General features: G+C 38.6%; 1 protein-coding gene across 1 annotated transcript; it reads right to left on the reverse strand.

Annotated features, from left to right (window-relative positions):
* Positions 1–3,666: 3,666 nt before the first annotated feature.
* On the reverse strand, positions 3,667–10,741 carry LOC308385866 (V-set domain-containing T-cell activation inhibitor 1-like). Its single transcript, XM_080865063.1, has 6 exons — positions 10,335–10,741; positions 6,515–6,832; positions 5,717–5,995; positions 4,629–4,724; positions 4,281–4,315; positions 3,667–3,983 (listed from the first exon to the last, which is right to left on the reverse strand). The coding sequence occupies exons 1-6, from the start codon at positions 10,399–10,401 to the stop codon at positions 3,981–3,983; spliced, it is 798 nt and encodes a 265-aa protein (XP_080721189.1). The 5' UTR covers positions 10,402–10,741; the 3' UTR covers positions 3,667–3,980.
* Between the last annotated feature and the right edge of the window lie 3,473 nt (positions 10,742–14,214).

Raw genomic sequence — 14,214 nt, forward strand, 5'->3', positions numbered from 1 at the left:
CCTGTAATAAGAAATACAATCACACAGGCCAGAATCAGACCTCTGTGTCCTATGAAAATGCAGACATGGCATCTGCTACTCTTTCACTCTTTTCACTAAGAGTAAATGTTTTAGCTGCTTATGTGTTGGCAACGTGTCAGGTTAGATTTTCTTTCCTGATTAGGATGTCACCAGAAACTCAGGAATTTGCATCAGTAGAACTAAACAGTTGGCACACTTCTTACATGAGCATAAATGTGTCATGTTTGCTATTGCAAACATTTAGCCTATGAAAAAAAAAATAACAATAACACATCTGTCTCAAACAAAAGGGTACGGTGTATTTCAGGTTAACATATGAAGGATAATACTTTGGATGTTTTTAATTAAATGAGGCTTACTATGAATTCTTTGAATAGATGTGGATGTCAGCCTGTTAGCTACTAAACTGCAGTAGTTCCTCCCTCAACTACATTTTGGAGTAATTCTGTGTTTGTGTGTGTTACTGTGTTCGTCTTTTAGAGAACAAATGTGCAGATGTTGCTTCCTGCAGGAACTGCAGAAACCATCTTCAGCTACTAAACATGGACTGAAAAAAATTGTTCTTAATATATTTTAGTCAAGTTGTTTATTTAGTTAAGTTTCTTATGCATTATATACACACATACACACAAAACATTCATTTTCGAGATGGCAGCATTTGAAAAGACACAAAGAAACCTACGAGTTACTAGTTGCTGCTCCTGGGGTCCGTTCTTCGTACCTCGCTTATTACATCCAAGATCAAATCATCGCACCAACTCTGAGCTCGCTATTCCGGTTCTCCGAACACACCTGTTGTTGACGATTAGTATAGCTGGATGAAGTAATGTGAGATCACTGGGTGGCTTAACAGGGGCTACGCATCGATAGTAGAAACATTGATCGGCAACCCTTTGATTGGTCGTCGAAAATGTCGAAGGAGCGCGCTCAGTATTTTTCGGCAGCAGAGCAAGAACTCTTGAGTGAGGGATTTCAGGAGTTTCACAGTTTAATTAAAACGCAAGGGAACACTGCAAAGGCTGCAAAAGCAAGGAGAGAGGGCTGGCAGGAAGTTGCTGACAAATTAAACTTGTAAGTAATTTAATAATAATAATAATAATAATGGATTGGATTTATATAGCACTTTTCAAGGCACCCAAAGCGCTTTACAATACCACTATTCAGTCACTCTCACATTCACACACTGGTGGAAGCAGCTACAGTTGTAGCCACAGCTGCCCTGGGGCAGACTGACAGAAGCCAGGCTGCCATATCGCGCCATCGGCCCCTCTGGCCATCACCAGTAGGCGGTAGGGTAGATTTAGTATATCATATTACATTATATCATATTATATTAAATTACATTATATCCTCTTTCACATTAGAGCCACAACAGGACCCACTAGAACATGGGAACAAGTAAGAGTGAAATATAAGAATATTCTACAGAATGGTAATATTTATCACTTATATTGTTTTTAGTCTCTTGAAAAGAGACCCTGGAATAATCTGTTTGTTTGTTTATAACAGCAACCAAGAAAAGGGCAGAGCAAAAAAGACAGGTGGTGGTCATGCGGATGATCTGATATCCTCGTGTTGGTGTTGTTCCCAGACCATCATGAAAATGTTGTTCCAGGTTCAACATTGCAAGTGACCAATCACATTGTTGTGACGTTATTCTTTTGCACGCCAAGCCATTCGTGCATTTATGAAATTCCAATGTTGCAAGGACAATATCAATTCTGCTTACTGTTTATTAAAGGGTTACGGTTACGGTTAGGGTCTGTTGATCGGCAGACAGAGGCGGTTTCACGCAGCTTAAGTACAGTTTTTTGTTTTACGCCGGTTTTTCCCGAAGTCGCAAAAGTATGACGTCACAACATTCTGATTGGTCACTTGCAATGTTGATGCTGGAACAACATTTTCATGATGGTCTGTGAACAACACCAACACGAGGATATCAGATCAACCGTGGTCCTGCACCTCCTCGTCAACAAGTTGGTTAAGTAAATAATACCCTCACGGGAAAATCGATATCTCTCTATGAGCACACTGTCGCGCTGAGCTAAAGGATCCTGTCTATCCCGTAATATACGCTGAATTCTGAAAACTCTCCTTATCAATCTTGCACCTTCCGCAATGGGCTGCTCGCGTAAACGGACAGGACATGGCTGCGACAGACTTCCCAAATCCACCTTCGCTTTTATAGCCGTGGTCTCTCATCTTGATTACACGAAGTAATTTGCAATTACTACTGTGAAATATGAATTACATCTGAAATAATCAAATACATGTAATAGAATGTTAATAGTACATTTCCCTTTTTTTAGGGAATGACCTGTATGTATCTGTGTGAAATCAATAAAAGAATCAAATACTGCATTATCTTTAGTTACATTGATGTTATTTATTTATGGAAAAACAGTGGTAAAATATCGCTGTTGCTTTCGTATAAATGAAGCGGACATACCTGCGTGGCCGCGATCTAATCCTGTTTACATAAAGTAAACCTGCTCCCGAGCAGGTTTACACTTACGGATCTGTTGCTATGGCAGCAAGTCCCGGATGAGCTTCGGAGAACCGAACGATCCAAGATCACGCGAAATCGTCAACAATCTAATCCAGCTAACTTACTTAGCGAGGTACGAAGAACGGACCCCTGTTGTGGAAGTTTCCATTTAATAAAGCCTGCAGACAAACGGTGGGTGGTAGCTAACATCCTTTAATCAAAAAAAGATCAAGAAGCCAAGCTTGGTGAGAGAAGCCATCGCTGGGGCAGATGGTCAGCAGTGTCTCTCCCTGAGCCCAGCATGGCCCTGGGTTAAATACCTCCTACAGGAACAAAAAGCAGGACATAGCTGCTTCAGACCATCGGCCTTTCCCCCAAAGACCACACTCCCTTGCTACCTCTAACAGTCGTTGAAGAGACAAAAGACTCTTCCTGTGGAGTTGTCTGCTTCCACCAACAATCACCCGGCTGTTCAATGGCATGAATGTGTGAGACATTGAGCCATTCTAAAACCCAGTGGCACCAAGGCATTACACAGTAAATGTGAATAATACATGAATAAAAGAAATTCCTCTACACTGCTCAGGTCTTTCTCTCACCCACCTTTTATTTTTAGCTGCCCTCCGAGACACAGCAGGTGAGATCCTGTCCTGGTGACAGTGTATTTTTACTACAATACAATACAGTACAAATCCACCTTAAGATGTTCTGCGTGGTTCTTCCAGCAGCTTGACGGTCTCCCCTCTGTGTTTATTAAATGCCAGATGACTCAAACATCAGCTGCAAACTTGATCATCTCTGAAGTTTGAAATGATGTCTGCTGCACTTAAATTAAACGGTCCCTCATCTCAGCCTATTCAGGACTGAAAATAGTTAGTAGCTGTAAACACTGTGCAGGATGTCAGTTTCAGACATTTACATTTATGTTAAACTGCATAAAACAAATCAATCATATGTAAACACAAATAACAAGAAAAAAAAGTATCTCTCACATCATCTAAAACTGTCTTCAGTGCTTAATATTATTTTTTCGTTCCACAGTAGAAGAACACATTTTGAAAAGCTACCAGCTCAGCTAGTAGCTAAACTCAAGTTTATCAGCAGTTTTTGACAAACAAATCAAAGCTGCCTCTGTGACTGAGACTCATCTCTTATTCTTTGTGTTGCACAACCAAAAATCAAAGGTCCAGAAGGAGGCATATCAAAATATTTAGGTTATGACCAAGAATCAGCATAGATGAAAACAGAATTAAAAAAAAAAAAGTGTCCTTGCTCCTCAGTGCACGTATGAGTAACTAAGTAACTCATTTGAATGTCGTTTTCAGCAGGTTTTTCACTTATGAAAGTTTTTGCTTTACTGAGCAGAGATCCAACACTCAGGAGGGTTCAGTGCAGGGCTGAAGCAGAGCTGCTGGGGTCTGCCAGATGTTTCGTGGCAGAGCTTCTATTCAGCTCCACCTTAAGTTCAGTGTTACTGTTAAAAAGATGAAAAGAGACCATTTGGAAACATGTCATCATTATGAATGATAAAAAAAAAACATATACAGTCCAAAAAAAAAAATCACCACATCAATCTGAATTTGCTTCGTCTGATTTTCTGTTTTCATGTCATGGATGTTGTTGCTTCAGTCTGACTCAATACTAAATCATTTTGACTAGACAGCAGTTTAATTTCATTCATTATAGACATCTGGTTTTATCTCCATGACCATAACACTGTTTTCAAACAAGTCATTTTTTATTTAGTGTAGTTCAAACAAGATTTACTCACGTATGTGTTTTGTTGGTGTTGCTCTGAGGAATCGACTTTAGAAAAAACAAAAAACAAAACATAATCAGTATAAATAACATGAACAAAATGAACTGCAAAGTGAAGGGAATCAGAATCAGAATCAGAATACTTTATTGATCCCTGGGGGAAATTATTTTTTGTTACAGTGCTCCATTTTAAACCAACATTAAGACAAGACAGACAATATGCTAACTAAGAATAGTACAATATATACATATATATACATACATACATACATAAGTCACTTATAAATAAATATTTGGAAAAGAAACATGTGTAGTTGTAGAGAAACATGTGTAGTTGTAGGGAAGGGAGAAAGTCATTTACCTTTTCTGCGTTTATAAAGCATGAAGCCTACTGCTGCTACTACTCCTGTAATCACGATGGCTGCAATCACCCCTGCTACAGTAGCTCCTGAATTACCTGAAACAGAAGAAACAGAATCACTGAAAATGTCTTTTGGCTCAAACCTCATCATGGCTCTGAATGGGATAAGCACCCAGTCCCTCTATATTATTATTATTATTATTATTATTATTATTATTTTTGCTTTATCATCAGAATGTGGTTTAATTAGAATGATATTATTAGAATATAATGAAATCAGAGTTTGTGTTTAACTGCATAAAACTTGATAAAAACGTGTAAATAACACTAAACTTCATCATTAACCGATTAAGGTCTAAACTGTATGTGAGAAGGCTGCATTGCACATGTATGTTAAAGAAAATTGACCCTGTAACATAAATTGTGCTCATAAATATTTTGTACTTTGTAGTTGTGAGTTTTGTAACCTTGTAAACCAAAATATCTGACAATTTTATGTCTGTGCATCTATAGATGAGAATTTGTGTTTGTAAAAATAATTACACAAGTTACAAATTGTTTTTTTGTTGAGGTCTGGTTACAGATACAAAGCAAAAAACTACGTGTAAAACTGTAAAAAACTGTAACTTGTGTTTTACAAACACACACAAATTCTCATCAGGACTCAGTACACATTTGATTTACAAGTTCAAAATATTTATGAGCACAATTTGAGCCCATATGTAACACCGATCATATCATGTATCACACTCATACATCATATTTGACAGATGAGATTTTATGAGTTTTCGAGAGTTCAGAGAGATTTTTTTTCCTGATAAAACTGAATAAATTACACAAAAAAAATCAAGATGTAGCCAAAACTATACAATTAATTAATTTCTCATTTTTTTAATTCCAATTACAAACAATGTGAATTTATTATTCATCTATTTTGTGAATCATGGTTTGCAGAGTTAAAATTGATTTCAACACTCTGTGTGGATTTCCTTCTTGTATGACAAAACATTATCTGATGTCATTTTAGGATTAAGGTGAATTTAACATACAGTACATCATATTACAACATTATTGTCTTCACTGCTTACTTTGTTTAGATGAGGTGGAGGGCCAAGTTACACTCCTCTTGCTACGGCGAGTGCTGATGGTGCAGCTGAAGGTCAGATCAGTTTCACTGTCTGAAGGTGTCACAGAGCTACTGATGTTGTAGAGGTGTTGCTCAGTCTCCTGCATCCTGGTGTTGCACTTGCTGTTCACATTGGAGGGAGGACTGGTGGACCAGGTGAGCTTAGGTTCAGGGTAGATCCCCTCTGAACAACAGGTGAGTGTGTTTCCTTCCCGCTGAATGTCGACTTCATGGACTGGAGCTGCAGAAAAAAGAAAAGAAAGACAGAGTTTATGTTCACATATCTTTATGGGTTCTTTTTTTAGCATTTATAAAGCAAGTACGGTGAAAAAGCTGAAAAGGAGAAATATAGTCAAGTGTTACCAGTGCTCGATTTTTCTACACCGAATGATGTATTTTAACTGAACTTTTTATGAGCAGGACATCTTTGCCATTAAATCAAGTGTTTCATCAAAAGACTAATTGTAGTGCTTTTCTTTATTCTCATACATTTTCTGGACTGCATCAGTAGCTGCATTTTCTTTGCAGGTCTTTTACTTGCAGATATATACTAGATCTAACGCCATGACCTTAAACTTTATTCACAGTCAATACATACATGCATGGTACATGATATTGTTTTTTATTTATATTTTAACTAGAGCTATTTCTGCAAAAAATATCTGAATATAAGTAGAAACATTTATACATACACTTGGAGAAAATGATAAAGATTAAAAACATACATTTCTTTAAAATGAATGCATTGTGTGTCACGTACCATCCATTTTAAAATTGATAAATGATTCTTTGATTCCATTTTCAGTGCTGGTGTAGCACTTGTATCTCCCTTCATCCTGAACCTCCACCTTTGTCAGCAGGAGTGAGGCGTTTCCTGAGGAGATCTGGTCGCTGAACAGTGACGTCCTGCCTCTGAAGCGCTGGTTCTGCAGTCCAAGCTGGTCTTTGCCTTCATAGAATGAATGAACAAAACGGTTTCCTGCTGATTGCTGGAACCAGTGGATGATGACTGCAGTGCCTCCCTCAGAGCTGCATGGCAGCATGCAGGTCTCCATGAAAATGCAGGACACGTCGGTATCTGCAACAACAGCAAGAGACACATGATCATAAAGTAAGATCTGCAGCTCAAAACATTTTTAGATGCTTTAGAGTGAAAATTGGTGCTGATAAGTAATGTTTTATTGAGAGTGGGATAAGCAAATGCATGTATAGAATTAAATGTCAAACCTAGTAGTCCCCCAGAAATAATATAACCCTTCCTCCACCACCAAATGTCTCTGAGCTGACAGGACTACAGCCGTAGTACAGACTACTACTGACCCTGAAAACAATCTTACTATGCCACGTCGACTGGTTTCAATTCCTCATTTGATAATTTCTGAATTATACAAGCCATTCCAATCCTTTCTCCTCCCAGCTTGTGTCTTTTTTTCCCATTAGCTCAGATTTAGTGGGAGGGACAAAGATACAAAGATGGAGTCAAAGAGAAATGTGCAGTGAATGTGCATCACAGGTGAAGACGATCATGGACGAACCAAAGCAAGAAGCAAAAGACAACTATCAAAGTAAAACAGGAAATAGGCAAAGAAAATACTTAAAGGAGGCTCGGATGGATGAATGAGACAACATTCAAGGAAAACTCAGACGGACATTAGAAGGACTTCAGACAAAACTGAGAGCAACACCAGAGACAAATAAAAATCAAGACAGAAGCTGAAAACAGAAAAGTATCTAAAACTAAAAATCATCAGGAGCCCAATAAATTTAAACATGAAAATACAGTAAATTACAAAGCAAGAATTGTAAACTGCAGACTGAAGACTTTCCCTGTGCCACAGGCTAATGTCTCTGCTCTTTCCAGCTGACTCCAGAAAAACAGTAACTTGGTTTCAGTTAAACAGGTTCTCCAACAATCTTTTAGAGTTCTTAAGAACAGATTTAATTTACAGCAGTGATGCCAAAGTCAGCGCATCATTTTAAATGTGTATGTAGTTTGGTTTCTCTGTATAACCATTTTAGTTATTTTACCAAGTGACCTTTGACCTGATTTATTAAAAATATGAGACGTGTGATAATGTTTTTAGAGTGAGGCATGTAAAGGCAGGGATGTTTTTGTTTGTTTCCTTGTTGGCAGAAGGTTTCATGTTGAGCCGACACATGGAAACATTGCTTTGTTGTGTTGTCCAAAACTGATCTTAGAAAGATTGTGTCCCTGTGACTCCAGAGGAAAACATCTGTCATGACTGACTCATGTGGGTCTGAGTGAGGCACAGGGATCAAGACCAGCAACCTTAAAATGTGGATCCCAAAGATCGAGCACCATAAATTCTGTCATTTCAGTTCCCATAGGGAATAATTCACAATCATTACTACTGGTTCAAATTCATTGTTTAAATATAAGGAGTATGAGAACGTGTTCATTTCTAAACTTACTGATGTCTCTATTTGAAAAAAAAACAAAAAACTTTTTTAATCTCCATTTTCTACTGAAAAGCCCATCGATAACTAATTGAATTTCTTTTTGTAACAATAACAGCAAAAATGTAAAGGACGCTCATTTCGAGCCAGAACTCTGAACTTCGATCTAATTAAAGGAACTGTTATTAAAAGATGTTTCTGTAAGAGAGCGTATTCCTCCCTCGACAGACCCAACACCACGGTTCGGATAATGTTTTTCGACTTCTCTAGCGCCTTTAACACAATCCAGCTGAGAGAGAAGTTGGAGGCTATGCAGATGGAGGCTCCACTGGATCAGCAACTACCTGATAGGCAGACCACAGTTTGTGAGGCTGCAGAGTTGTGTGTCAGAGAGTCTGAACAGGAACATAGCAGCACCCCAGGGAACTATTCTGTCCCCTTTCCTCTTTACCATCTATACATTCGACTTCAAGTACATCACATAAACTTGTCACCTCCAGAAATTCTCAGATGACATGGCCATTATTGGAAGTGTGGAGCTGGGAAGGGAAGAGGAGTACAGAGGACTGATTGGTCACTTCGTGAGGTGGTGTGACGTGAACCACCTGAAGATGAATGTGACCAAAACAAAGGAGCTGGTGGTGGACTTTGGCAGAAACAGATCCTGACCCTTCCCTGTCTGCATTGGTGGGACTAATGTTGAAATAGTCACATCCTGTAAGCATCTGGGAGTTCAACTGGATCACAAGCTGGAGCGATCTGCCAACACGGACGCTGCCTACAAAAAGGGACTGAGCCGGCTTTGCTTTCTACTATGGTAAATGGTCTGTGTTTGTATAGTGCTTTTTCTAGTCCCTCAGGACCCCAAAGCGCTTTACACATCCAGTTATCCACCCATTCACACACTGGTGATGGCCACAGCCACCCTGGGGCGCACTGACAGAGGTGAGGCTGCCGGACACTGGCGCCACCGGGCCCTCTGACCACTACAAAGGCTCAGATTCTTCAATGTATGCAGCAGGCTGCTCTATATGTTTGATTAGTCTGTTGTTGTGAGCACTCTCTTCTGTGCTGTAGCGTGCTGAGGTGCAGGCATCAAAGCAAAGGATGCAAACAGACTGAACAAACTCATCAGGAAGGTTGAGTTTCTTCTTGGCATAAAGCTGGCCACCATGGAGGAGGTGATCGGTGACAGAATGCTGGCAATCACGGACAATGACTCGCACCCCCTCCATAACACACTGGGTAATCTGAAGAACAGTTTCAGCAACAGGTTCCTCGCTGTCTGAGGGAACGTTGCAGGAGGTCGTTCCTTTCTGCTGCCATCAAACTCTTTAAATCATTCATGTGGGTCAGATCCACACATGTGGACCAGAATAATCCCACCTCAATGCACCCTGTCACTTTTGGACACCACGACACACATACTTGTCCTTTTATATTAATATATACTGTATGTATATTTATACCTATATTCATCCATTTATCTTTATATTTATTTATCATTACTCTATGAGTGTTTGTTGTTTATTGTATATTTGCTGCTATGACAACTGATTTTCCCTCTGGGATTCATAAAGTTTCTCTGATTCTGAAGTGTGACAGCCAGCCCTGATCTACCGTATATTCTCCATTTTCCTGTCACCAGCAGGTTTTAGATGTAGATACAAACTGATTGTTTAAACCACATTCCCATTTCACTGAGAGTGATAATATTTAATAATAAAGTTTTCAGGAAAATAAATCACAAACATTATTTGTCATGATCCTGCTCTGTGACCCAACGTTTTGAGTTTATCATTGGCTATTGTGTTGGCAATTATATTTTCTGCTTAGTTTGTTCCTATTCTTGTCATTTAGATTGCCGAGACTTAGTCTTATTTCATGTTTGTTTCTATTATATTATTCTCGGGCTGTGTTCTCAGTTCTGCTGCCTCAGCACAAATAAAGGTTCATTTTCTATTTCTAAGTTCTGTCTTGGAGACATTTGTTGGTTTCTGGTTATGACACTTCTGCCTCTCCTCACACATTCAGCTTTTTTTGGAGTTTCTCTCGTTGCACTTCCTGGTATTTGTTTTCTCGAGTAGTTTTTTCAGATTAAAACCAGGTAACTTCTGTTTACACTGGAGTAAGCTAGTGTGTGTAGTAAATGGCTAACTCACCTCCTCTGGTTAAAGTCCACGTAAATGTCAGGAGCACCAGAAACACTGCGCACTTGATCCCAGCCATGATCCTGTTGTTTTATCCGTTTGCAGACGCATTAATGTTGAAGGATCTCAAACTCACCCAGCCTGTCTGTCAGGTAGTTCATATTAACGCACTGAGAATGAGGAAAACGCTAATCAAACTTCGCCTGAATGTTCAAGGTCAGCACGGAGACACGCCTTACAATAATTAATATTAACAGTTTGTAACTTCACCTGCACTAACGTGCAGAAGAGGCATCTGCTGATCAGCGACAAACCGAGTTTCCGAGTTACAAACAATAAGAAAAACATTTAGAGACGAGTCCCTCTCTGTCGAGTACTGCGCAGAAATTACTTTCGTTTTTATTGAGGGTTGTACTTTGTATATGACGCTCGAAGCCTCACAAGCCGCACTACCACGTGACTGATTCAGGAAATGATTGCAGTAATCCGGAGTGAAATTTCACCCGTATGGAAACATTTTCAGCTGATGTCACCTAATAAAATATGCACATAGTTATAAATGAGTATTAATAGTATTTATATAATTAATATAAAAAAAACGTAACAAGACATTTATCCCTTGTTCTAGTTTCTTTCTTCTAATTTCCGGTATATTTAAAGGTGAAGTGTTGTTTTAGCTCAACAGTAACACCTGATCTGACATTACAGAGCCCTCCATGAAAACCAGACCAGCTCAGGTAACATTGTGTGGTATGTTTGTATTAAACAACATTAATTTATATTTTAATTGTGAAATTTGTAACTGATATGGAATTATTTGTGTATTTGTTTGTTTGTTTTGTAGTCATCAGTGGAGAATAATGCAGTGGATGAGGCCTTGGTTATTGAAAGAAAAAAAAGAAAGCTTGTTAAAGCTCTGAGCACTACTGATGTTCTCCCACAGGACAGGTGTGCATGTGAGCATTTTACCTCATTTCTTCATATTTGCCATTCCAAGACTGGCAAATTATTTCCTTTAGGCTTTGAAAGCTGTAGTGAAGGACAGATAAGCTATAATGATTCAAACCCACAGCCACTGTGTCAAAGACATCTGTAGTTAGTTTAACAGCAAATATGTGAACCTCTATCAACACCACTGCAAGGATTATATGCTTTTTTGTCATTGCAATATTCTAACTGATGCCATTTTGTTTAAGTTGCTGCTGCAGTGACACTTGAATAAATCACTTTTTGTTCACTGATTTTATAGGAGACGCTGACACATGTGTTGGAGCGAACAGGTCAGCCGGCTTAAGGATGATTAAAGAGATGGATACACATATTTGAACAGCACATACCATATGCTCCAACATGTTTATGATCCCAGGGAACCTGCAGGAGCACACTGATGTTGTCCCATAAGAACATCTCATCTGAACAGTAAAAAAATATTTTAGAAAGTCTAAAAGTGCTGTCCTCATTTAATGAGGCCACAGTTGAGCCACCAAAAGTCATTCCCCTTTATCATAGCTGCACCATGCACCAGAGGAGGAAGGAAATGGCCACTGTCCATACTCCAGAGAGTCTGAGGTTAAAGGAGAAGCTGTACATTTTACAATAAATGAGCATCATATCACTGGCAGCGCTGCTCGATCCCTGCTTTAAAAACACAGTCTTCATTAACTCTGGTAAAGCAGCAGCTGATGAGGAGATGCTCACTTCTAAATGTGCTGTTGTTGTACGAAACAGTGCTGCTTCCTCCTCCTCATCGTCACAACTGCGCATATTAGAAGCTTCTCAGTCTGTGCTTCAAAAAGAAATGGACACATTCTAATTATGTTATTGCATTTAGTCACTTACAGCCTGTTTATGTTAGGTAGCAAACTGTGCTGTTGGTTGGACACCACAGTCCTGCAGACGAGGACCAAGCAGCACTGTAGACTCTCTGTGGGCTCCTCCTGTTTGTCTTTTTACATTTTTATTCCTTTTATTATTCAAACTAAGATCAGAGTGGTTATTATGCCGGGTGCTGTGGTGAGGGATAGGTTGGTGAATGAGAGAAGAAGAGCGTCAAACTGCTGCATCTGTAACTAAACACACTCTAACAACAAACAGCACTCAAAACAAACAAACAAACAAACAAACAAACAAAAAAAACAGGACAAGGTAAGCAAACTTTTGCTGTTGTGTGTGTCAGAGAGAGAGACATGTGCGAACTTGTAAAAAACTTGCTGGATAACTTAACTTCCTGAACTGAAGAAGCCTCTTGGATAAGAGGTGAAACCAAAACAAGTCCAGTCATGCTCCCTGAGACAAATCTCTGCACTCCAGTGTTTTCTAAAGCAGGTGAAATCATCTGAAAAAGAAAAGCTTTTTTAATGAATTAAAAGTCACTTTTTATAAGTAACATAAGCACAGTTACAAACCCAGTAACACAAACTCATTGCATCCTTTTTTCCTAATCTTCTCTTTTGATCCTGCTATTGTAGCATAAACACACACACACCATATTTAAAAGGTCAGAATTATTTAGAAGTTCACAAAAATCATTAAGTCATACATTCACACCAAAGCCATGGTGTCATTGTAATCACTCTGCCTGTTTTACATTTATTGTCCACTTGATGGCACCTTAGAGCAAATGAAGCACTGTGAAGCATCAGTGCATGAACGCAACAGGTGAATGGGAAGCTCCAGTGCTTCTTAAAGTTTAAGAGTGCAGAGCAGGTCCTCTCTTGCTCTCTTGCTTCATAGAAAAAGAATCACAACTTGTTGCAGCTCTTCGCAAGCTGCTATGAGGAAATCTCAAACTTTGCCTCTTTAGGATTGCAGCATCGATTACTGCGCATGTTGTAATGTTGATAAGAGGTGGTTTTATCCTCCCCAGTGGACTTCCTGCTCTGCCTGTTTAAATGGCTTAGATAGTAAATTATTATACCCGTTATGTTGTCAATGATTACAGCTGTTGTAATTTAATATTTAAATGAGTAAGTAATAAATCTTATTATGGGTTAGGTTGATGACATTGGTTTGGGTTTTGAATTCAGTGCATGCTTTCAGCTTATTTGTGAATTATTTGTGTCAGTTCTCCGTTAGTTGGTATTTATGTTAATGTCAGCTCTTCTCACAGCCGGTGGTGACTCCACCGTGTCTCCACCATCCAAATCTCCCAATTTATCTCCCTTCAGTGTTTTTGTGGATATCATTTTTGGTTTTGTTTGTTTTTGCTGGTTTTTTGCTATTTTGGACTTTTTTTAGCTTCAATAAAGGTTTACTTTTTGTTCATTGGACTTCTTCTTTCTTCTGTCATTTAGGTCAATACCTGCACATTATGGGAATAATGGTTGTTTGTTGAAGTTTGACAGGCAAGCACATTCTTATATCTCAAATTTTTTAGTTAAATTGAACTTCGATCATTTCATAGCCTCCAAAACAAAATCATATTTACACTTGACTTAAAAAATGTTCCAAATGCAGAATCAGATGAAGTTTCGACAAGACTGTATTTTTTGTTATAAGAAAACTTTTTAAGAAAGGAAATTTGTACTTAAGACTAAAAAATATGTTTAGTAAAGTCAAACTTATTTTACTTTTTTGTTTTGCTAAATACAACCAAATTTGCTATTTAACATCAGGTTATGTGTAGGTGTCACTGTGAGCATGAGAGCCTTCACCAGTCTGTAAGCAGGGTGGGCATTACAATAAACTCAGTATTGATGACTGCATTTACTGCAAGTGCTGTAGTCTCGTATGAGCTCAGTAAGAGTACGAACAACCAAATGGCACTAATGCTTCTAAATGCAAACATTAAAATTTATAAAGTCACTATATGAAGGTGTAGATCTCCAAAAGGTGCATTAACAACAAACACCATGTGACAGTCCCTAAAAACATTAGCAGTAAGAAAAGCAAG

Source organism: Rhamphochromis sp. 'chilingali' (assembly GCF_963969265.1).
Source record: "Rhamphochromis sp. 'chilingali' genome assembly, chromosome: 18".
Lineage (NCBI taxonomy): Eukaryota > Metazoa > Chordata > Actinopteri > Cichliformes > Cichlidae > Rhamphochromis > Rhamphochromis sp. 'chilingali'.